Genomic DNA, 25,623 nt, shown 5'->3' on the forward strand with positions numbered 1-25,623 from the left:
AACCTCGTCCTCCCTCTTCAGCTAGGATTTCCTCTGATGTTAAGGGACTAGGCCTACTGCCAGTTTTCTGTAGTGAAAGGGATCTTTTCCATATGGTGAATTTAACAACTGCTGCGTGGGTTTTTTCACCTCCTACCAAGCATCCACGATGGCTGGCTTTGGGAAGTTTAAGCTGCAGCAATAACAACTTCTGGAGTTTTTTTTATGTGATTTGTGGATCTGAAATTCAGATAAAGGAACGCAGGTAGCTATCCTGCACTGCTGGGCACTTCCGTGACACGCAGCGTGCAAGCTTCCAGGCAGCCCAGCTTGTGGCTCCCTCCCCTTGTGCTTCGTCCTTTTCGGTTCACGTGCAAAAGCATCTGGGCTTCCAGCACGGGCCCTCCGGTAGGCCTGAGAACATGTGGCCTGCACCCTCCCCATTCAGGGCCACAATACGCTGGGTGCTGTTGGTACCAAGAGAGGTCCACACGGGCACAGCCCTATCTGGTTGCTTAGAAATCTCTTCTCCCAAGTTTGTAGGTTTCGTGGCTTGTCAAGTCATCTGTGACTTCTCATGTGGATGCACACCTTGGTAGGTATTTGGAGTACAAAGTATCGTTTCTTTGTGATGGAAAGGCGAAGCTATCTATATCAGCCCTAGGACGAGTAGGTGTTTATGGAGAGTGGCTGGCTGACAATTTGATCTTCACTTCTGAACGTGACTCCTGCAAAGATGAAGGTTCTGCCTATCACCTCACCTAATCCCCTATATTACAAATGCTATTCCAAATTCCCAAGTATTTCAAATTTGAAACCCAAATGGTAAAACAGACTATTACCTTTATAACATGAGTCAAGTCAGTGACTGGTATCTCAAAATGTAAATACTATGTACTCTACACAACATCCCACAGACCACTGAACACTCATCAAAAGTAAAAGCTGTAATAATGCCTGCAAAAATACACAAATTATTCCTAACACGTCTAGTAAGAAAGCCAACTTTGACCTTCTCCTTGCACTAAAGCTCTGAAGTCTATTATTCCTCTATATCTAATTTTTTTTTTTCCCATCTAATGTTCCTTAATTTTAAGTCTCAAAGGAGATCTGCAGAAATTTTAGAAATTCTGGTCAATTCCTCTCAGTAACCAGATTACAAGGTTTACTATTATTGCAGAATTAGAGAGGGAAAAAGTTTCTATAAATATACAAAAGCTGTTCACGGTCTTTAAAGGAAACCTGCTATTAAAACCAGAGCTGGTCTTACACATAAGCCTGATAGGTAGGACCCCACTTCAGGGATCACTTTGGCAAGCTAATCAAACCTCTCCATGTAAACTATCCAAATAACTACAATCCTGTTGCAAGGCTATTTCTATTCATCTTATAACTTCAGGAAATCTTTTTTGAACATGGCATTTTTCTGCACCAAAAGTTATTCACAGGAGCAATGCACTCCCCTATGCCTGTTCAATTATATTTTTCTTGCTTTGTAACCCCTCATTTCTGTCCTCACAGAGTAGAATTAAAACAAATCTGCTTTTGTTACCTAAATTGAAAACAAAAACCCCAAAACCCAAACCAAAACTAACCCTGAACACCAGACCCAAACAAAACTGGCTGCCCTATTTCATACCTCTATGGTGGAAAAACAAAGGATAATATAAAAACTAATTATACCACTCCAGGAGATTTAAAACCATAAAAACCTGCCAAAACCCAATGCTACGAAGAAGTCAGTTATCAGCCTGGGGTCCAGCGATCTGTTCTTGCGTGCTCTCTAGCACAGCTACTCCTGACAGGTGTTCCTGGGACACTCTGAACAAAATGTTGAACAAAAATGTATCTTTAACAGTTTCATCCTTGAAAAGCTGCTGTCTGCTGAGTAACTGTCCGAGCGACTGTCAGCAACATTCTGCAAGCAGCAGAACAAACATTAAGACGACAAGAGTTTTCAGCTTAGTTTTGGGGTCCAGAAGTACTTAATGTTTCTAGCAGAAGAGGTTTCTCAATTCAACACGTCACGACACTGATATGCGAATCAGAGAGTCAGTGTCACAGCTGACAATCTGGTATCCTGTGTACGTTCCTTAGAGTCATACAGCAGCCCAAACTCATTTGTGTTCAGTTAGGAGGCCAAAAAGTTACTTTTAAGACTTCAGTATACTAATATAGCAATATTGAAAAATACTCAATTTGGCATCGTCTTCCAAGATCCCAATTGCTCCTCGCAGTACAAATTTCTCAGACACTTGCTTGTTTGTGATGGACTTCTCTTAGCCCCATAGGGAGCGGCATTTCCCCTGCAATCTATTTTGTTTCATTAAGTGTCCTTTCAAAGCCCTTTACCTGTACTGCTGTGACCTCCTGCATATGCTCAGACCCCAATTAACTTGCATATTAAGGTTTTTCATTCATTTGCTTACTTTTTTGTCACCTACAGGGCACCAATTACAGTTTGGGGAAGGTGGAGAAAGACTACCTGGCAATTGTGTCCATCACCACCTTACCGAACCTCGGTTCGCATTTTTCTGTAGAGAAGTGTTTTAGCACTTCCAAATCTTGCTCTTCTCAAGCTTGTTCTCCCCAGTGCAAATGCTGAAGAGGTTAGGCAGTGTAAAATATAGGTACTAGGTAGTGTAAAATATATAGACATGAGACTGGAAGAATAGACATCTGTGTAAGTAGGTGACTCACCAACTGAGAATGCTGAACTATGGTAAGCAAAAGGTTTTGATGAGGAACTGCAAGAGTTTGTATGCTTTTTCTGATGAAACAAGTGTTACCACCAATATATTCCATTCCCTCGCAATCACCAAAAACGATTCTCATGACTGCCAGCTCCACCGTGCACACAGCTCCTTGTTTTATTGGCACACAAAGACGTACCACCACTACCAGTATTCACAGTTCCCAGCACACACAGTGGCCGTATTGTAGCTAATGTCAAATATCTGAATATAAAATTTCAGCACTAAGTTCTCTTGCAAGGTTTTATAATTTTCTTTAATTTTCTCAGCGACTTTCTACTGATTGAAGTTTGCAGACTTTTGCTAAAGTAAAAGTGAAATATTTTGTTTCCTGCAGTTTTCATTCCTGATCACTTCATTAGGTGAGTTCTACTTGGCCAAATTCCTATTTCTTAAGTAAACTAATTTCTTGAATATTCCATAAACTGCCATTTTTTCAGTCACATTTTGGCTGGAAAGTACACCAATACACCACACAATCAGATATGTCCTTGGTAAATAAAATATGGAAGTAGGACATGTTGCAGCATTAGCGTTAACTCTTTTGCTCCACTATCTAAAGCACTTCAAATATTGCATCTCCAAAATATAGTCCAGTTTTTTTAACACAAACTGACAACTTTATGCATTTTCCATCTGTGGTGGGTTGATGCCAGCCAGCAGCTGAGCCCCCACCCAGCCACTCGTTGCCTCCCACCTCCAAATCTCCCCGCTGCCATTTCAAACCAGTCTAAGCAAAGCCTGAGAAAAGGAGAGTTTCCCTGGTTCTCATTATGATGTTGAGATAATATTTGTATTACACAGGAACAGCTTTTATTTGCTTTGGCCCAAAATGTCTCTCTATAGCAGGGAGTAAAGAGAACCGACTATCAGACCATGATTATGGTTTCAGCAGTCATTCCTCTCAAACAACTAGTAATTAAATTTCAGTCTGAAAATTCTGATAGTTGATACTTTTCTTTCACTTTTTTCTTGAGTCTTAGATTAATATAGCACTTTACAAACAACTTTTTTGGGGGGAGTAGGGATGCAAAAATTGTGAATAAGGTGTCAGTTTTATGCTAATTCAGAAGGGATATTCTAATATTACATTTAAGACTATGAAATTAATAAAATAATTGTTCCATCTTTTCTCACTGTCAAGTTCTCAGTCTCTTCTTCTAAGGAACAAAAAAAATTTCCATTTTGTCCTAGTTAATAATTGCACAGAATGATAAATCCTGTGGTATCACATGCTATGTGTGGCCACAAGACAGAAAAATATAAATACTTAATAGACTCTAATAAAATTCCCCTTAGTTAACCATGTAAGGAAGATGTTTGGATATCACAAAGACAGGCCAATATAAATAAGTAAAACTACAGTATCTGGGAAAGTAAAGAGAAGACGACAAATACAAACAGACCCATTTTCTTCTCAATTTCACAGCTCTCTGAAAGGTTGTTTTCTCAGTATATAGGAAAGCAGTGGACACAGTGTTTTTAAAACTGCATCCTTTGAAAATTTAACAATAACCAATGCTGAATAATACCATGTTTTAAATGGTCTCAGCTAAGTTGCTCAAGTAATACCGTAGTGAGATGACTGAAGTACCAGAAGGAAAACAATCCTACTTTTAACTGCAAACCATTTTAACAGAGAAGCAGCTGATGTTAAAAAAAAAAAAAAATTAAAAAAAAATAAAAAAGGTCCTCTTGGGCCTGTACTGTGCATACCATCAAATTTCTTTTTGTGTGTGTGTGTTTTCTGAAAAAAAAATAATAGTGATATTAAATGAACTCAATTTAAAAAAAAAAATAATCCCAAATTGCATCAGCAACGCTTTTGATGCAAACATCAAACATACAAAATTCAGATACTTTTTTGTTCTGCTTTCTCTTCTCTTAATTCACTATTGGTGGCATTAAAGCAGGTTTCTGCTGGTGGCAGCTTTTGCCCTAGTCCACTTGAAGTGGATTCAGGGTTGAAAGGAGAAGTTAACAGAAGAGAAGACTGGGAAAGACTGCCAGTCACAGATAATTGCAAGCTACAAGCAAGAATCGGGAGTCAGAAGAGCCAAAGAACGAGGCCACCCACTACAGGGGTGAAGACAGCACAAGGGAGATGCTAGTCCCTGATCTATAGAGGCAACATGTCACTGTTACGTGACATTATCCACTGAGCTCTGCCTGGTGGTCCTCTGTTGCACAACCTCTCGCAAAATTTAGTTCAAATCCTAGGCTTTGTTGGGGGAGTTTAACCGCTATTATTGCATTATGGTTCGTTTCTTCCTAAAGGCAAGAGGTAGGATGCTGTTGTGGTCATGTTCTAGTGAGGTAGCTATTTTGCTCATATCCTTTACATCTGTAAGATAAATCTTACCGTAAATTACTTGTATTACATAGCAAAAGCAATTATGTATAAATTTTGATTTGTTTTTAATAATTACCATAGTGAGGTAAGGTGGTTTTTTTTACTGTAATCACTTGTGTCCTCATCTCTGTTTGGCTTTCATTTGAGCAGAAAACGTCATTTGTTGCTTGCTAATTATGTTCACCCAAACAGTTCTCAGAAACTCTTTTTGGTTTTAATAAACCCCTCCAAAAGACATAAAGTTTAAAAGCCTTTCTAGAGGAGTGAACAGGAATTGGGAGCGGGGGGGGGAATGGATAAGTTCTGCAAGCTCTAATTATAGAGAATATTTTCAAAACAAGCACCAAGAGATTTCTACTCAGTGAACAAAAGTCTGTTCTCTGTTAGCAACAAATTTACCATTATAATGGTGACAGTTCTTGGATGAGTTCACGGGCATGTTTTAAAAATCCCTGTGAGCAAAGCCATGGTGTAGTGCCGGGTTCCGCTTCCCCCGTGCCCACACAGGCGTTACCAACCTCACAGGTGTCACAGCAGCAGCCACAGCCAACGTGCAGGAGCTGAATTCACAATCTCAAAGTAATAACTCACATAAGTGAGGGATGATCAGAAGATACTCACCCCGGGAACTACAGAAGAGTGGGACTTCTTCATCCCACACAAGAGGCTAGGTCTCAGAAAATTCAAATTTTCCTTTTGAAACTGTTGCTAGTGCTTTTCCTCACAGAAGAGCATGGTTAGGTCTCAAACACAAAATGCTGCGATACATTTTTGGTGAAGACTGCGATGGGAGACCATTCCCACAGCAGAAATGGCCAACAGTCTGCCCGCATGCAATTTCCAGGACTTTGACAAAGGATGTCAAAATCAAAATCAGAGAATTACAATATTACCTCTTTCAGGTCACACTTTCACTATTATGAAGTCCAGTCACAGTAAATGAAGTGAAATGAACCTCACCAAAGAAACACACAGTCCATCCATAGTGAAGTAGGATATTAAACATGTAGCGCTTTTACTATAAATACAATGTGTTTAAACATTTTTATACTTGTTGATTGCGTACATTTCAACTCCAGGAATAAGAAAAACTAAGAAAAAACCCAGCTGATTGTCTTCATGCCATAATATATTCAGGAACACTCATTTTGTTCATAGCTGAACCATGGAGGTAATAACTTCAAGACAGAAGATATGTAGGCTCTGGGATTTCTAGCTCTATCCATTTGAGATAATGATTGAGGTGAATTTTACTTTCTACCTCATTGTTCTTATTCACTAGAACAGTGGCTGAAAATCATTTATTCCAGCTAGCTGGTGTCATTGCTCCCAACTTTGATTATTACCTTCTAGACAGATATTCCCCATAGCCAAGAAGGCTATAACAAAACTCTATCCTTGTAGTGAAGTTAACTTTAAGTCAGTATGGTTTTTTTTCTCCTGAAGCAGGCAATTGCTTATAAAAATATTAGAGGTTAGAATTATCTTTCACATTTGGATTAAGAATGAAAGGAACAAAGATTCCTTTTATAATCAAATTCAATTCACAATGAAAATTATTATTATAAGTTACCTCTAAATATGATCTTAAATACAAAATTATTCATAGCAGAACTGACAAGCATCTACATTGGGATCAACTCTTTCCCCTGATATCATCTAGTTGAATGTAAACATCACTCTAACTAAAAAAAAATCGTGACTTTTGTCTCCTTGTGTAACAGTCATTCCACAGAATTTTCTGTCATAAAGATTATTTGGATTGGGTGGGCTTTTCTGGTTTTTAATAACATACATCTCGTATGTCAATAAAGCAATCAGCAGTCTATTTAATAAATATTAAATAGGTGATTTTTCACAGATCTATAAACTGAAGATTGTCAACAAGTATGTTGCATCTTTATGAGCAAGTGGTACTCACATGGTTCGGAAAGTCAGCCTTCAGTTCAGCGATACTTTTACACCAATATGCTGCTGTTTTCTCGCTGATCAGCTCAATGTTCAGGAAAGAGCCTTGGCCTGGGCCGTACACAGGACCTGAAGTAATTCCACGCACAATCCTCGGAGAAACATTGGTCACAATATCCTGCAAAACAGTGACAGCTTTCAGATTGGTTTTGCAAAGCGAAGCATACATATATCAATGATGTCTGTGACATAACATAAACTTAAACGTATCAGGTGTTTTAAAAATGTATTGATATTATGAGTAAAAACTACAATTATAGGCCAGTTCTCTAAATTAGCAGATTCTCTGATTAGATTCTCTGCACCAGAGGAGAAAAATGTTTGCTCTGTGCGTGAAATAGTATGATAACTACCAAGAAAATGCCAATATGGGACTGAGATGCAAAACGTCATTTAGAGAATGCTTTTGCATTGGGTAGAGGTCGTGCAAGACCTTGTGTGAAACCCTGTGTATGCCTCAGTCGTGTAAGAGCATACACGTGAACTATCCCGCCCAAAGAAGATCAAAGTCCATGTCCTACGCTAACAGGTGAAGTGCAAAGAGGTGCTGCCCACCAGCCTCTCCGATGGAACGTCAGGGCCACAGGTCCAAAAGTATACCAGCTTACCTCACTTCATAAATTAAATGATATGACTAAGAGACCAAAATCAAAAAATAAAACCAAAAATAGTGAAAACTAAGATCAATATTGCAAAGCACGACATTTCTGAAGGTCAGCATGAGGTTAGCAAACAATTTTGAAACACACAGTAAACACCCAAAATGTTGACTTGTTTAGGAGTCTTAATTAAGCTGCAATGTCACCGTATCTATACTAACAGAGAACTGTAAATTCTGACATTATTTAAAACTAAAGAGAAACATAGATGGCAAAATGTTCCTTTTGCCAATTTCCAATTAAAAATAATTTTGAGTAAGGGTCATTTATTTACAAATGTATTAGAATTATTTGTTTAAGTACCCCTCCTCACCATCTTGTCATTTTTAGTGAGATAACATGAACCTCCATTAGTATATAGCAATTAAGGTCAATTTACATATTTTAATTAAGAACCATCCCATATAAAACAATTAGGGTAATAGGCATACTAACTGGATTTCATAACATTTGGACGTTTTTCCAACTAGATAGACAGGAAACCTTAATTAGCATTAATTAGCACTGATCTGCATATGTTTGATAAGGCATACCCTTGCCACAAAAGATTATTTATTCCTGAATCTGCCAAATGCTGCAGTTACAGAGGATAAAGGGACTTTTCTTCACATTGTATGTAAATTTGGGAAAATCTTCATCTGCTTATAAAGTTGAATTAATTATTATACAGTAAATATGCACTAATATTTTATACTGATAGATAATTACATGGCCATTTACATATGTAGAAATCATACAAAGTAATCTCCTCAGGTCATCTATTTTCAGGCGTAAGTCTGGAACACGGACATCGCAATAATCCCTAATTTTCCTATTATAATATTTCCCTTCATCACAAAAGCTTTACCTCCCTCTTAACAGTTAAATTATATTTTCAGAAAAAAATAATTCAGAACATTTTCTGAATTTATGCAAACAAAAAGCAAACAGCAAAGTACACTCCCCTCACTCCTGAAATAAATTACAAAAATTGCAGTTTAAGCAGAAGAACTATTTACATCAGTTTGCTCCATATTATCTTCTTGAGCATTTCACTCCTCTTAAATTGCCTCAGAGGAGCTTGTGCTTTGACTTCACCCCAGAAAGCTATTCGTACACACGCACCAGTGCTATCACATCATCCGGCATGAGAAAACGTGCAAAGTCAGTGACTTCGATGCTGGCAATCTGACCTTGCTTCTGCAAGCACAGGGTGCGCATGGTCACTTGCCAACAGATATGGGTTACTTTGACCATGCTGCAAGCGACCACGAGCTTCCTTGTCCCGAGCTCCAAAGCAGTCAGAAGCTACGTAGCTACGGTAGTACGGCACTAAGCCTGAGCTAACAGCCTGTCTGTTGTTAGGAATTACTATTTTTGGGTTCAGTGCAAATTATGATAAGACACACGTGGTATGATTTCCATTTTGTGGCTGGCTTGTGCACGTGTGTATGCCAGACAACGCTTGGAGTCACCTGTAATACTGTTTGTTATCTTACTATGAGCGTGTTTTGATGTTCTTCCAGAATCTCATTTTACTACAGGTAAGAATTAAAAGACTGAGATATTACAGCCTAGATCATACCTTCTGCGAGATACTCACAAAACCTCAGTCTGCTTCCACACGAAAACACTCTCAAGTTTTTGTATCTCGTTTGGGTCTCCAGTCAATCTGTTCTCTCTTCTAAGAACAGAGACCCCTGTTTAGACCCTGCGACCGCCGCCAAATCCCCGCAGCTTCAACTCACTCTTTCCCAGAGCTCAGCCATAGCCAACATGAGTGACAATTTATCTCTCCAGGATCCCACGAAGTTGAATCAGGTAAGGCACAGACTTTGCAAACGGTCTCAAAAGCAGCCACTCTTCACTCTGATGACCACAAGAGATATACAGAGCCACACGAAACAGTAAACACACGTACATCTCTCTGCCTCCGTTTCCTCACTCTTGAATTTTCCTTGAGATTTTGTGAGATCCCCCTTGGTGCTCAGGGACCTTCCCCTCCTGCCCCCCGCCAGCAGACAGCTGCTCCTTCGAATGGCAGCTTCCACTGCCTCCCTACTGCCTCTGTGTCACAGGACCCCTCCGCTGTGTCCGTGCGTCACTTCATCCTTCCTGACCAAGCTGCTTCTGCTTCCAAAAATCCTTCCCAGCTTTGAAATCCAAACATTACCACCTGGCTGCTTTCTCTTGGTTCCTCCCGAGAGGGATACGCTGTCCTTATTTAATATCCCATTCCTTGTTTGCCTCTTCTAGCTCAGAGTAAGCTAGATGGAGAGAGCCTGTAATGACTGACACGCTGGCACCTCTCCTGTCTCTTGTTAGCACATGACAGCCCCAGACACAAGGAGACTCTCAGTTCATGGAAACAAAATGGAATTTATAACTCATGTGATGATTCAAGGAATCTGTCTATGTACATACAGAAAAAAAAATCACACAAGTGACAGAAACAAAAATTGTCTCTTTGAGATGAGTGTGAAATACCTACACAGAACTTGCCTTACCATCATCTTCCTCTTCAGTCTCCTGCCACATCTACAAAAGCTGAACGGGGAGAGGGGTAGACAAAGGATCTATTGGCTGGGCTTACCCAATTTAATGTCCTTCTGTCTTAGGAGTGAATTTTACATCTTATCACAGGTTCCTTCACCCAGATGGGCAATTCTGGTGGCTGGCCAACTGTCTCCAAGCAGCAGGTAAGGTCAGAGCAGCTGAGATAGCCATAGTACTCCAGCCCACGGGATTTGTGACAGACCATCTTCTGGTGTTTCAATCGAATACTGACCTTCCCTGTTTGTAGGAATTGTCTGGTCAAATGCTGGCACTCATAATTGCTTTTCTTTTCTGAAACCCCAGCTTTTCCTTTTATCCCAACTGTGCACACAACCCTTTTATTGATAATAATAATTGTGTGCATAAAAAGCCAAAATGGAACTGGAGCAAGCAGCCTGACAGGAAGCACTTCAAGCTTTGAACCAAAAAACTTTTTTGATTTAAAAAAAGCTAACTGCTACAGAGAGATGACCTGACTGATAAGTTGGTCTGGTCCCCACACACAGTTGAAAGTAGAGGTCCGCATACAGGAACAGGAGAATATCTCCAAACTCCAAAATGAATCAAGTATCTAACCTCCCCATGCGATGGAAGCAATAAATAGTCCTTGGGAAAAACAGCACAAAGCTTTCATGTACTCTGAAGACCAAGGATAGAAGACTTTTAATAAAGAGCAACTATGGGAGAAAAAAGCTTATATCTGACCACACTAAAAGACAAGTTATGGAAAAAATGACCTAAAAAAATCATTGGCAATGATAAACAGAATAGTCCATAGAAAATTATTGTGTGGAAATCTTGCAAATTAACATAGACTTGGGGATTAGGGAAACTATATTCCCTATTAGATTACAGCAAAACAACCTGGTTTGGGGGAGTTAATGCAAACAAAGAGAAACAGTGACAACAAATGGAATCAAGGGCCAACTGTGAATCATTAATATTTCAGTTACTGAATTTCTTCTTTTGCCTCAAAAGCTGATTCTTTTCCCCAGGAGAGCACAGCAGAAACAATAACAGCAGTCCCTCAAATATATCTAGCTCAGGACATCACCTACGACAGTGGTGCTACACAGATAAAAGCATCAATATCTTGCTGCTTTTGGATTCCCCTTTTCTGCTTATGAACAATTCTGGTATTCTGGTAACTTGAGACTGAGTTAATTTGCATTACACATATATTTCTGTTCTTGTTGATTAATTAATTAACACACTAGAAGAAAAAAAAAAAAGACCCAAGGCATTGATCAGGCCCCATTCGCTCTAATAATCTCTGAACTCTGCAATCAGATCATTGAATTCTAAACTACTTATCTTTAATGGGCTGGGAGGTTTGAGACATCATCTTCAAGATAAAGCCCAAACTCTCAGCACTTTTTAGCCAGTTAAATTTAAATAAAGGTGCAAATCAATTCATCAGCCCATACCTTAACTGTTCACTCTAAAAGTTGTTTTGCTTCACACTGTCCACATTCGCAGTTAATAATTGTCAGAGATTTTTGTATTGTAAAAACACGGCCATGCTGTTTAAGCTGAGAGAGAGAGACACCTTTGCATTTGGGCAGCAGGGACATTTTGAATTTTAAGGGACCCAAAGGGGTGTCCAGGACAGTGTTAGATCATGCGATAAGCACATTCATTGTGTGTTTCTCCTAAACTAATCAGCAGGGAAATAATTCACGTTGTGAATATTAATATTGTCATCTGTAGGCGTGGAAGTTAATGACCCGTAGAAATTAATCAAGCCATTCACCTCTCTCTGAGTTATTGTTTTAAGGGAATCGAGAAGGCAGCTCTTCATTAACTGGGTTCACATTTTTATTTCATAATCATGTCTCCTAGAAACTTAAAAAAAAAAAGGGGGGGGGGGGGGGGAGAAAAATGTTGTGTAAAGAGGTCAGTTGCAGGAATATATAAAACCAGTCTCCCCAAAAAGTATACCACAGCCTCATGCCTTTGCGATTAATGTAGTTATATTAGGCAAATATAATAAAAAGAATCAAAAGGATAAATCTATATGATTTTTCATATCAAAGCTCTGATGTGTTTCTATTGATTTGCAGAGCTTGAAGCATTCTTTTTTACTCATTTTTCCCCAAATATTACAGCTAATGGTATTTTAATGAACACTTGAAATAATCAGTTGCTTAAGGGAATACATAGGCATTTATATTTGGGATATGGAAAGAAAATTAATTACCTGTATCTTTAATTAATACATTAACCTGTTGTACAAGTATTCACTCCTGAAAGTACAGGTGTTCTGCAATGTAAATATGTGCAGCACAATTAAGGTTTCGAATAAGATTTTTGAATTTTAAAAATACATTTAATCACGTTATACAAGTGTTAAGGTGTTTTTTTCACTCTGGGCGCCTTCTGTGAGAAACCAAGAACTTGCCTTGCAGTACTGGCCCCCAAAGTCAACGAAAGTCACCACATACTTCAAATTCAGCTTTTCTCATCTTTAACTTATGAAAGCAGATAGGAATTAGTGACCTTTGTCAGTTTCTTTTCATTAATATGAGAAAAAGATTTAACACAATGAGCAGATTACTACTTTTTACAAAGTTAATTTATTTGACCTTTCATTCTTCTAGGGAAGGAGGGCATTATACTTGCCAAGTGGAGTATGCAACTGTACATTCCCGGGGTTACTACTCACTAAACGTCAATATGAACACCAAGACAGCCGCACTGGCCTCTTTGTGAAGAGGAGATCTAAATAAATACCTCATTAAGGTAATTTTAGTCAAGTATCTCAAAACGGCATACTTAAAGTTAGTGGACAGGAAACTGCCATGTAAAAAAAGCCCAAATGTAAGTTTCTACTTTACTATATTCATGATACCATCTTCTTTGCTTGAACAACAAAACACAGTGGCTGAAAGATGCAGGTATTCAAGCAAATTGTGATATACTCCTTTTCCTCAGATTTTCGAAGATGTATTGAAAAAGCTGTAAAGATTTCAAAATCCAGTATGTGTGAAATGCTTTTAGAGCTTATTTTCTAAATGCTCTAATCAGCCTCCCAACATTAACATTCAGTTTTCCCTACAGTTCCCGCTAATTACAGTAGCACTTGATGTACACTTTCACCTATGTAAATGTACGGAGGAGAAGGAGATGTCGCCCTTTTCCGCCTAATACTGCAGTAGTTAGAGCATTCTGGAAATCTGGCTCACTGCTGTTTGCACACCCTCATAGATACAAATGGCATCACAGACTTATGTCCTCATAATTCCCTGCCAACTCTCACTCAAGGTCTTGTGATGATTTGCCTCTTCTGTGACTCAGCTGTCTAGCCAGACTGTGTCTAGTATCACCCCTTCTGGAGTTTTAACCATCCACAAAAGGCAAGTGAAACCTGAAGCAACAATACCACTTCACACAGCACTGTTCGTTCCAATACATCCCTTCCGAGTTGTTCCTCACCTTCTCTCCTCCATCAGAGCTGAGACATGTGTCAGCTCCGTAGGGTTCCTCTTCTGAGGACTAAAGCACTGACTAGCTCTCCTGAATTTCCCTAAGCTCCGAATTTTTTCCAGCTGAGCTTCTCAAGCTCCTTTTAACAAGAAGCTAAATCCACAGCAAGGACCTCTACAAACACAAAACCATTCCATCAGGTACAACCATGCAGATTAACACTTAATTTCCATGAACACCTTATCTGCTAGAGTAGGATTTTTACAACATCTAGCGAGACTTACTGGCTCATGGAACAAGGCAAGAAAATCTGCTTATGATTTCTGCCTGAGGAGGGTTGATGTAGCCACTGGCACCTTCCAGTGCACAAGCCACTGTTCTGTTGCACACAATGCCGCCTGCTGAATGTAGTTAGCATTTTATTTTAGTGAGGGAATAGGCCAAACTTTATTCTTCCCATGTGAGCACAAAATCTCAGCAAAGTCACTTCCTTACTCTCTCCTCCTCTTTCCTGCAGTGAATACAGAAGCATTTTTTTAAAAACTGAAACCACCGTGACAGAACAACTTATCTCAGAACATCCCCCATGCAGAAACTGCTCTAATCTCTCCACCACCAGATATGAGAAATTTAGTACCATAAAGATTCCTCCTTTTTTCATTGCTTTTATGAATGAAGTTTAGACCTAACCCTCTCTTTCCTCTTCGTTGCTTTCTTTGTCTTGAAGACAGATCGCGTATAATGATAAAATGATGTAAAATAATTATTTTTCAAGTTCTCTCACCAAAATAAGAACTGAATTTTAAAATCCATTATTTCCTCAGCCTTCCAGGATTGTTGACATTGGTGATTTAAACTAAGTGCTCCGATCTCTCCACTAGTACAGAACAGATCTTGAAAAAGATCCTTGCTGTTACTTATAAATTACACTTCTGCTTTTAGGTACAAGATCTGGCATGCTGCTGAGGGAAATATTAAAAAATATTCTTATCTGTCTTTTGATGGCTGTTTGTCACGTGTTTGCACAGATGAAAGTACCCAAATCTGTACGTATCTTACATCCCAAAGGTCTAGAGTACAAACAGTGCTTGTAAATCTCCCTTAATATTCTACTCTATTTCTAGACTGAATAAGCTGAGTTATGCAAACTATTTTAAAAAAAATAGACTGTTACCTCATAAATGTTTTTACAACATTAAACTATCCCATTTGTGTTTATTAAACCAATTTAACACTCCAGCTCCAGCAAGTAAGCTAGCTTTCCAAATCAATAAGTTAGCACAGAAGACTGCAGCCCCATAAGGGAAAAAGCAATGCGTCAGGATTTTGGAGAAAAACTGCTGAAGCGCTCACATTGTGTGAACGACAAATGACAAGTTAGAGGTTTAGTTACCACGTATTGGATGTTTTTCTATACCGTCTCAGTGCTTTAACCATGAGAATGCATGAGAAACTTCAAATTTACAGACATTGAACTTAATTTCTACCCAAGTTTTTATCATTGGTGCTTGCTCAGCACATCACCTTTCTTATTCATGCAATTTTCAGACAGTAGGCCACCACTATCAATAACTTATGATTAAGATAGCAAAATCCCAACCTCTTTAGCTAATCTTAAAAAAAAAAAAAATTGTTTACTCTCTTTACCTTGGAATAATCTTGGGACAATCCCATCCCCATTGCAAATCAAGTAAAAATGGTCTGCTGCCCTTCTTAAAAAAATAACATCAGCAGTCCCCCAGTTGTTAATTCATACGTGATGGTTTGACTTGAAGTTCTAATTTTATAAACTAAAGCTCCCTAAAGTAATAAATCAGGAGATTACAATACAAGACAAATGCAATACAAATTATGAATAAAGGTACAAAAAACTGGAACAGCAACTATAGCGGTTATGCCAAATGTACAAATATATATTTTCTAGTTGAGTTATATATTTTATAAGAAAACGAAGTTTTGATCTTTCTTTACAATTACATTTGCTTCAGCAGTTTCTTTTAAAAAAAACAACTTTTCATAATACAAAGCCATAATGCTTAAAATTAAAACAACATTTAATATTTTTTCTGATTTTTGACATATTTGCTTGTTTTCTAGACATTAGAATGTAAAGACATTTGTATTGTAATTACAAAAGATCATTTTTAAAATGTATTATGTCCTACAGCACTTTGCCTTGACAAACAATTACTAGATATCACATTGAACAGAATACAAAAAGCAATCTTTATCACAAGGTTAAAATTAGTCTTTGAACAAAAGATGCTTTCAAAGCAAATCCAAATTCTCATCAGCTTTATATCAGTTTCTCTGGGAGAGACGGGGAAGCGAGGGAGGGAGAGAAGAGAAAGGAAAAAAACCCTGAAGGACATTTGAAAAATTTCTTGCTAATGTTCACTATGAGCACACATTTTATCAGTTTTCTGATAAAGGTGTAAGCAGTAGGACATGATTAAATTTCTGCTGTCAGACTGCATCGTGGTCAAAAACTATACTGATAGAAGAAGAGAGAAGTTGATACAGCTCTGGAGAGAAAGTTGTACCTATACTCGAACATTCACTTTCGGATCAGTTTTGGCAGTGTATGATTCTTAGATCTCAGAGTTTTGATATAGTAAACCACCTAATCGATGAAGAGTTGATAAGAAAAATGTTCATGAATTGTCTCAAAACATTAATTCATTTTCAGTGAGAGTTCACAAGAACAGAAAATCATGTTTAAACATCCCAGTCTTCTGTGAGAAACAAATCTGAAGCTGATCAGCAAATTTCTCAGGCTTTGGTTGAGGAGTAGGTTTTTTTGTTTGTTGTGTTTTTTTTAGAAAAAGTATCATTTCTCTACTCCAAGAGTAAGCTCTCCCAATGTTTGAAACAAACAGCACACAAGCTGTAGCAGAATTAAAAAAAAAACAACAAAAAAACCCAAAAAACAGAAGAGGAAAAGATATTCTTCAGCTAATGAAGAAAATTAGAAATAAGAATAAAGCATGGCAGAAAACAAAAAGTAAGAAAATCTGGTAGCAAGCTTTTTAGAATTTTTTTATCCGCAACTTTTAGACAAATGATACCATTTCTAACAACAACAACAACAAAATCTAATTTTTCCTTGGCACGAATGTTGGTTTGTCTGAAGATCTTTAGAGTTTTCCATTTAAATAAGCAACCAGAGCTTTCACAGTGCAGCATATTTTTCTGGACTGTGCTCTGCACCTCCCAGGAGAGAACCCCATGAAAAACGGTCACTGGTGAAGAAGTCAGCAGCGGATAGTCAACCCTGCCATTTTAATCGAAGCACAGAATTCAAAATACAAAAAAAACAGCAAACAAGCAAACACCAACAAACCCCACCATCTTTAGACCTTGAAGTAACCTCAGCTCCAGGAATACACCTGAGGCTATTCATTGCACTATTTGGACTGTACTGGGATCTACTAAGAAACCAGATATTTTGGAAATCACTGCTTCAGACTATATGAAGAGAGATGCTTAAGACCATCTACTGTGAAACAAAACACTGTATCATAACAAAATGTCTTGAAACTGTGTAAAACCTCAGTTTTACTCTCCTACAAATTATATTTTTGCATCAACAAAGCATTATTTGTGTAGCTTGGATGAAGTACCTGATGAGCTTTATCGAAAAACCTAAACTCTGTATCTGTAACTCACTTATGTTCTCTAAAATATTTACGAGGCATTTCTGGATAATAATCCAGAGCAGATGCTCACAAGTGATCAACATGACGAGACTGGATTGTATTACTCTGCTGCAAGCAAATGCTGCAATGCTAATGATTTGAGGGCAACAAAATGGCATAAAATAGGAGTACATGGATAAATAAAATATCTACATGGACTGCAGCTTTTGATCTGTATCTTAAAGTGAAATTTCTGTGGCATGGCTTCTAAGGATCTGTGTACATTCACAAAGGTGGAAAATTAATGCATGATAATTAAAATATACTGGCCCAGCCTATGATGCTTACCCTTGGGACTCCAGTGCATTTAGATCATAACAACTTAGCTTGCCTTAAGATATTAATCCTTTTACAGACATCTAAAGATGTTAGTCCATTTTCAGCTGTCATGAAATATGATCATAAAATCAGTGATCAAAACTTGTTGTGAAATGTACTTAACTGACCAAATAAAGGAGCAGTCATTCTTAAGGTTTCATTCTAAAGAAGTAGTATGGAATGGTGCTATGAAATGGGAAGGAAAAGGCAGTTTGCAGAGTATGAGTCTAAGAAAAACAGGCAGGAACCAACATAGATAAGATCCAATTAAAAAAAATAAAATTGGGAAGACCCAGGAAAGAGAAGGAAGACTTACATGACACGTTTGCAGCAGCGAATTTGGGAGAGTCACTAAAGGACTTATGCTTACAAGGAGAATACAAATGGATTCTCTTCTTGTACCTTAAGAGGAGGCCAAATTAACGTAGTTTTTCAAGCATCACCATTAGAGACAACTCAATGGTTTTCTTCTCTAATACTGTTTTCTAATTGCTAAACAAAATACTGTAAGAAGGCGTGGGGCAACATGAGTAGCAGCAGGTTCCTAAAGAGATGAACTAAAAGCCAAGACACACAATGCCACAGAATGAGCTCCTGTAGATAAAAGATGGGAGAGAATTGCAGGTAGTCTCATAATTCTAACAAAATCCCTGACAGAAACAGTAAATAATGAGAAAATTAGTTCCTTAAAGGCCAGAACATCTAGGATTTTGCACTCAATGTATAGACATAGAAATCAAACAAAACCAGGAATTCTAATGTCTGCTAATTAAGCATGTAACTTCACACTTGTAAAAAGCAAGGAGGTAACTATTTATTTAAGAGACAATACTACATGGATTACAAAGCTCCTGTCAACAACTCTGGACACCTGTACCAAGCTCACTTATTGCCTAATTAAATATTAACATGTCCTGATAGAATCTGTGGTATAATTTTAATTACAGTTTTCTCATAGGGAAGCCATATAATCAATGTTTTTCTAGCTGTTCCTAGAGGCTGTTTTCTAAAACTCCATTAGTAAATTGTGAATCATCACTAAAATATTTTCCTCCAGATTGCTATAAGTAAATCAAGACTATTATATTCTCCTAGGAGGAGGGAAGAATAGATGCTTCCCTTTAAGGAGAGGAAAATAGGATTTCTTCAATAATCAAAAAGAAAAATCTCTTAACTACAATCCTATTTAAAGAGTTGCTAAAATTCTTGCACAAAGAATCAACATCAGGAAGTTACAGAACAGCAAAGTTATATTTAAATTTATATATAATCCAAAGTATTTTTATTGCTATATGAAGTAATTAGGAAGAGGATCACAGGACTCCCTTGAAGCATGTATTTAAATTTTCTGTTGGGGATTAATTGTAAATATTGAGGTAGGTCTTCATACCTACCTGCAGCATTTTCTTTTTCTGTCAGGATTAAGAATGCTTAAATACTATAAACATTGATTATCGTTTGTGTAGTTAACATTTAGGGGTGAGAAATTCAAGGAAATTACACTAATTCTATTTGGGAAGGTACTGAAAAAGCCAGTACTATAATTTTCGAAGTATCAGTTCGCCAGGTGGCACTAAACAATTTCAAGTCATAGATAAAGGGGTACAGGGAAGGCGGAAGGGTTTCAGTATCTAGGGGAATATTTTGTTTTACATTCCAATGATAGCCTATCCATAACGCTTCTACTTTGATAACCCGAGCTTTTAAATGTTAACTTTGTTTTAAACATACTCCTTTCATCCTTTGCTATGCAGAAGTCCTACTGAAGCCAAAGGGTCTTTTGCAGGAGCAAGGGTTAACAAGACTGAGCCACCTACCATTCTCAGAGCCTGGTCATACATAGATCTGGATAACATAATTGTGGGGAAAAACAAACCATGAAAATATCAGCCCCCAGGAATTTCAACTCAGCACTTCAATATCTTGTAAGAGATTCATACCAATTTTAATTCAGCACTAAATTTTAGACAGGATCTTTAAAATAGATTTTGATTTTTGCTAGAGGCCTCATCTACTTTAAAATCCATGAAATAAAATTGTATTTTCCTCTTTGTATTGGCTACCAGAATAGGGACACACATAAGAATATTGCATGCAAACTGTTAGATTTTATTTTCATAGACATAAAAGTAGTTGAAACAGTATCTGAATAGATTTAAACTATACAGCAAAACCCAACTAATTGTCAAAACTCTTTTGAAAATACTTTCCTATGAATCAACTTGCAAGGAATCTCAAATCTTCCACTCCAAATTAAACTATCATCCTCACTTAGTTACCATTTTTGTAATGACTAACAGGATTTTCCTGACCCCCTGAATCATGGAATAATCTCTGCTAGCAGAGGATGCAGTACAGCTGAGACTGAACTTGGGGTGTCACTATATGAACTCCGGGGATGCTCTTTGGGAACACAGGTCCGGGGTGGGCTGCACTCCGGAAGGGCAGAGCCAGCACACCTGGATCTGCCCGCAGTCTCGGAGAGCACCGCGTGTTCATCCATCAGTCATCACCAGAGACACCACACATAGCTCCATAATCTAGAGAGAGATGCCTTTTCCTCTCGAGAGCCTCAAAGCGGAGATTTCCAGCCCGCTGGGCTGATTCAAGTTTTCCAGACTGAGCTCTTAATAAACAAACATCCAGTGTTTGCACATGTTTTAACTCCTCTGACAGGCAGGAAGCCATGTAGAGAAGGGCCGAAGAGTACCTAGAATTTTTATGCCACGCGCTCTGATTCCCATCTACATGTGGCGGACACAGAGGGCCCAATCTCAAGTCTGGTTTTCCTCCAGGTTCACCTGAAATTTTCATAGCAGTAGGTTAATCATTGCCCATTAATTTTTTTTAATGCCCAGGAAAAAAGATGCATTCTATTGGCTTTTAAAAATCAGCCCTGTAGGACCTAAAGCACAAATTTAATAAAGGAAAAAAAAAAGCAAATTTCATTAAAATATTCTTGTAAGAACTGAAAGTAGCCAGGGAAATTCCTAGCAAGATTCTCCTGTTTACCACTGAGGAAAAAAAATTATTCTGAGCTGGCCGTGTTCTTTCTCATTAAATGTATAATAGGTCCCAAACCCCAGCACTCGTTGGAGTCATTGCTCAGGTCTGTCAGTTAAGTAAATACGTTCATCAGAGGATCTAGCAGGCACACGTAGGATGGGGTTGACATGAAGTCCATTCCCCTTGAAATCAATAGGAAGGTGGTTGTTAGAGACTACAATTGAGTTAGGGTTTCTTTTGGGGAATCTGTGGGAAATGTTCCCACTACTACTGCCACAGGGGTGTAAGAAAGTATATGATGGCTGTGGCTAGATCTCTGGCACTATTAACGGCAGAGCCAGCTGAGATGTCCTACAAAAGGCTTATACACGCTCAAAACTGGAATATTAAGGATAAATCTGTCCTCTGCTAGAGAGGGCAGCCTGACCTGCAGGCTTTTCATTTATTCCAATGGAATATTGATTTAAAACTGGGATAAGGATTCAAGAGCCTTCTGATGCTAACCATAAAAAGTCACGCACAAAGTTGTATAAGGATAAATATGGGGGTTTGCTCCACAAGAAATCCTTGATTAGGGATAAATAGGACATAGGGAATGTCTTCCCATCATTTTTCCTACCACAGAACTGTGGAGTTTAAAGCATAGCTCACTGCCAAACCTCGCTGAGGACCAGGATATACCTGCTGCTGACACGTGCCAGATCACACCAGCAGTCTCATGTCGGGAGCAACGAACCAAGTTTGCATCAGGACCAAGCAGAGTTCTGTAGCACAGCGATCGGACAGTCCTCCCTACAGCCACGAATTACTGATCATCTCTTCTCAGCCCAAAGCTGGATCCCCAGGTAGAGAGATTAATCTATACAGTATCGTCAATGCTCACTTATCTTAATGTGCAAAACAAGAAAGGATATAGGCAGGTATGGATTGCATGTTTCTGCTTTAGGAGGCAGTAGGAATCTGGTTTTTTACATCTCTGCTTATCTCAGACAGCCTTCCCCTAGCTAACATTGGTCTGCGCAGCCAGTACAGAGCAAGGCAGGTTTCTCTGCTGCACGTCTAGGAACAGCAAGGATAAGACTATTTTGCGCACACTGCGATACAGCTGAAACTTGAATCCTCGTGGTATTTCAACGGTATCTTGTAAACTCCAATGCAAAACACTGAAGTGCAGCATCCCAAGAACACCAACAGTTTTTTGGCAAATTCTTAAACTACAATCACAGAAACTAGAGTTATTGTAGGAGGGAAACCAATCGGGTATTATAAAAGCTCTTTATGCCACGCATCTTTTCATGATTTATCTTCATATACTTTAATTCATATAAACATATAGGTACTAGATATATATATATATGCATATTTGCAAATTAAGTTGCAGAATTTTGAATTTTCACAATTCATATTTTAGTGAAACATTATTTTGGTACTCTTTAACCCACAGCCTCCTTAAGGGAAAAAACCTGTCTGTTTTAAATCTGAATCATCCCATTATTCTATGATATTTAGCGTCACCAGTGATAATAACACTTCTTAACTGGGCCCATTCCTGCAATTAATTTCATTTTCACAGTTCCCATGAACTCCAATATGCATTCCACTAAGGCTTCACTGCCAGATCTGAGCCTTATTAAAGTAATACCATTTTAACATTTTTTTCCCCTGTGAATAGCGAACTTCCTACACACTGTACGTGTACAACCATCAACAACCCAGCCCTTTGTGAAAGTATTCATATATAAACATGAGTGCTGCTTGTACTGCAGTTCTTTAAAAGTGACTTCTCTCTCACTGCAGCCAAATTGTATAACATAACACAATTTGTTTATGCAAATATATGCATGTACTTTTTATTTACACATACTGGATTCTATACCATGAACTCACCTGATTTTAATTACACCATTACCCAGCGATACAGATAAGAGAGTTCCTCCATCTGAATTGTGAATACTAGCATCTCAAAAGATCTTTTCTCTTTTAAGTGAAGATAAGTTACTGCATTAAAAATAAATGAGCTATTTTTGTCAGTTGATTGGACACTGAGTACACATAATAAATCACCAAGAGCATTGTATGCTAGTCCATGTGCTAACCTTGAGCTGCAGTTATCTATTGCCGGCAATTCAGAAGACAATGAGGTATTTTACCCAATCAGCTGATCAGCTGAAGGAACTCAAAAGACTGAAATGGCTTTGAAATACACAGGCTTTTAGATATCAAATTACCTCTGGAGCCCTCTACCCAGAAGTAACTCGAACAAAACCCATTTGAAATACAGCTTCAATATTCAAAAAAATCAATAATTTAAACCACAGGTTGAACATTTTTACTGCTTCCACTGCAGACTGTCGTTTTTTGAAATGAAAATGCTAATGGCACCAAAGGGGAAAGTTCCAGCCAGAAGAGATACATGTGTGCAGGCATGGATTGGCTGGAAACGCTGGTTTGCTTTCCCTCCCCCAGTTAGGTTTACATAAGATTTCTTAAAATAAACAACTCTCATTTCCATGACTTAAAAAAAAAAAAAAATGTTGTTCTTTGCTGCACTTAATGTTTCTGTCCATGAGGGCTCAGCTATATCCAGACACTTCACCGTAAAGATGCATGCTGAATGCAAACACTACAGCCTCAATCATGCTGTGAAGTTGCATTATTTTGAAACAGGCACTAATGTCGTACTTTTGAATACCAGCTAACACACTTTGAACTCCTGCTTTAGAGATAGGAAAGCAGGAATATAGGTGACGTTGTGTTCCAACATCTACATCAGAAACGGGATGCAGTCCAGCGCATCCTGCAAAAAACAAACAAGTACGGACGGTCCGCTGCCCGTGATAAAAGCTCATTTAAGAGTAGAAATGGCTGGCTGACAAAAGACTTCTTAAAAGATAAGGAAAACACATAAGGAAGAGGCATGGTGGGAATGTGAACCCTTGAACGTAACTGAAACAAGCTACACATGGAGGATGTCTGACACAGAAGCAAGTCTCTCCTCTGCATGAATTCAACCGTCAGACAGACTCTTAGCAGAGCTTGAAATCCGTCAGTCTCTTTGTGTAGAGCCTGTTATCTTTTGGTAATTTAAACCTCACTAAATCCTTGCACTCTCTAGCACTAATTTCTTGAATTAAGATAAGGGAGGAATGCAAGCAGCAAAAAAACCACCCAAAAAGCAATGAACTATACATCACAAGACAGAGCTTATATATCTACAGGTATGCAACTCCCACTACACACACGCAGTGATTTCTGCTATGGTAGCAAAGCAACGCGTTCAGTACTGAAGAGAGGAACATAAGAAACAAGTTGTAAGATTGATGTTCTTCATTTTATAGTTTTAATACTTTCCTCACAAATATATTCTTACTCTTTCATCTACTTTTAGAGTGTTCTCCAACCATAGGGTTAGAATAGAAAAGAAAATCTAAATGATATTATGAGGGTAAAGTTGCTCAAGTAAAAAAAAGTCTGTTTGGATACATACACTTTTATTGTAAAGTGAAGATTTAAGTTTGCATTTCCAGGTTAAAGTTTCTGTTTCTAGAAAAAAAACTCATAGCACTCTCTTATGAATTTTCTGGCTGATAGATTTGTTCAATTTTAGCCCAAGATAAATGCAGATTTTTAGCCTGGAATAGGAAATGACAAAAATATAGCCATTATAAAACTGTGACACTCAAAAATGCATACTCCAAAAATCTGGACATGGACTCCAATATTCTGCTTTTCCTAAAGGCACAAAACTTTTCTGGCTATCAAACAAAAAAGTCCATAAATGTAAGCAGAGAAATTCATCTGAGTTTAAATCTACCCAGAATATAGGAAAACAAGATTTTGTTTATTTATGTATTTGAGATGTGTATTACCTTCATGTGAAACCACCTATTCCAGGTACTCCTAGCAGTCTTTAAAATATACCTCCTACACAATAGCAGCAATCAAGTGACCTTCCAAAAACACTGCTCTTGGCAGCAAATAAACTTAAACAGAATAATAAAAAACCCACTAGCAACTAGGAACCCAATATTCACCCTTTCCTCAATTCCTGCGAAGTTAAGGAGGAAAAACAAGCTCTTCAAGTTTGTGCTGGAGTTAAGAGACACAGGCTGTTACAGATCACCCTGGGGCAAGAGCTCCAAGCATATGCAACAGCGTTCAGATGAACAGCCAACATCTCCTTCCCCTCCATCCCAGCCTACCCAAAACAGCCACTACGGGCTGGGCGCATTTTTAATTCCCCAGTGAGGCACTTCATGGCATTCAAACCGTGAAGTTTTTCACCACTGACAATATTTGGATAGATTTAAGATGCAGCCGCACATAGCACGCATTGGCAGTAGGTTAATCTTGAAATAGAAAGCATGGATACTCTTAGCAAGATCTGCATTCAGACAATAAAAGGGGTGCAGGCTCCTGGCTCTTATCTGCTGCTGCAGCTACAGCCTGCAATGGAACTACATCCCTCAGGCGGAAGGACTGATAATTCTCTTGCCCCAGCCTCTGGGTGTTTCCTCTAACGATCCCAGCATTACTCCTATCTTGTCTGGATTGACTTTTGCTCAGCATGCTCTCAACCGTGCCCCAGTCTCCCACAAACACTGAATAATGCAATCAACTACTCAAGCTAAATCAGCCGAGAGTTATAAAGCTGAGTTTCGACATATTGAAAACACTTCAATCAATGTCACTTTACTAAACCTTCTCTATGGCTTGATATACACATTAAATAAGAGGGTGGCAAACAGGAACCCTCCTGAACTGCACCAGGAGAGAACCACGGCAGGCAATAAACCGGAGCGTAACACCGGCAGCGTGCCAGCGACAGGCTCCTCCGACTCCATTGTTTAAGCGTGAGGTTTGAAAACGGCCAGTGAAGATGCTTTGGGACAGAACGCGTTAGGGACATTTGGGAAGTGTTCCCATTT

General features: G+C 38.4%; 1 protein-coding gene across 1 annotated transcript in view; it reads right to left on the reverse strand.

Annotated features, from left to right (window-relative positions):
- The window catches only part of DPYD (dihydropyrimidine dehydrogenase), a 361,699-nt gene that overhangs the window by 132,120 nt on the left and 203,956 nt on the right, over window positions 1-25,623 (reverse strand). The window contains 1 exon segment of the mRNA XM_075759993.1: window positions 7,007-7,171. Coding sequence (XP_075616108.1) covers window positions 7,007-7,171 — 165 coding nt within the window.

Source organism: Balearica regulorum, chromosome 8, assembly GCF_011004875.1.
Source record: "Balearica regulorum gibbericeps isolate bBalReg1 chromosome 8, bBalReg1.pri, whole genome shotgun sequence".
NCBI lineage: Eukaryota > Metazoa > Chordata > Aves > Gruiformes > Gruidae > Balearica > Balearica regulorum.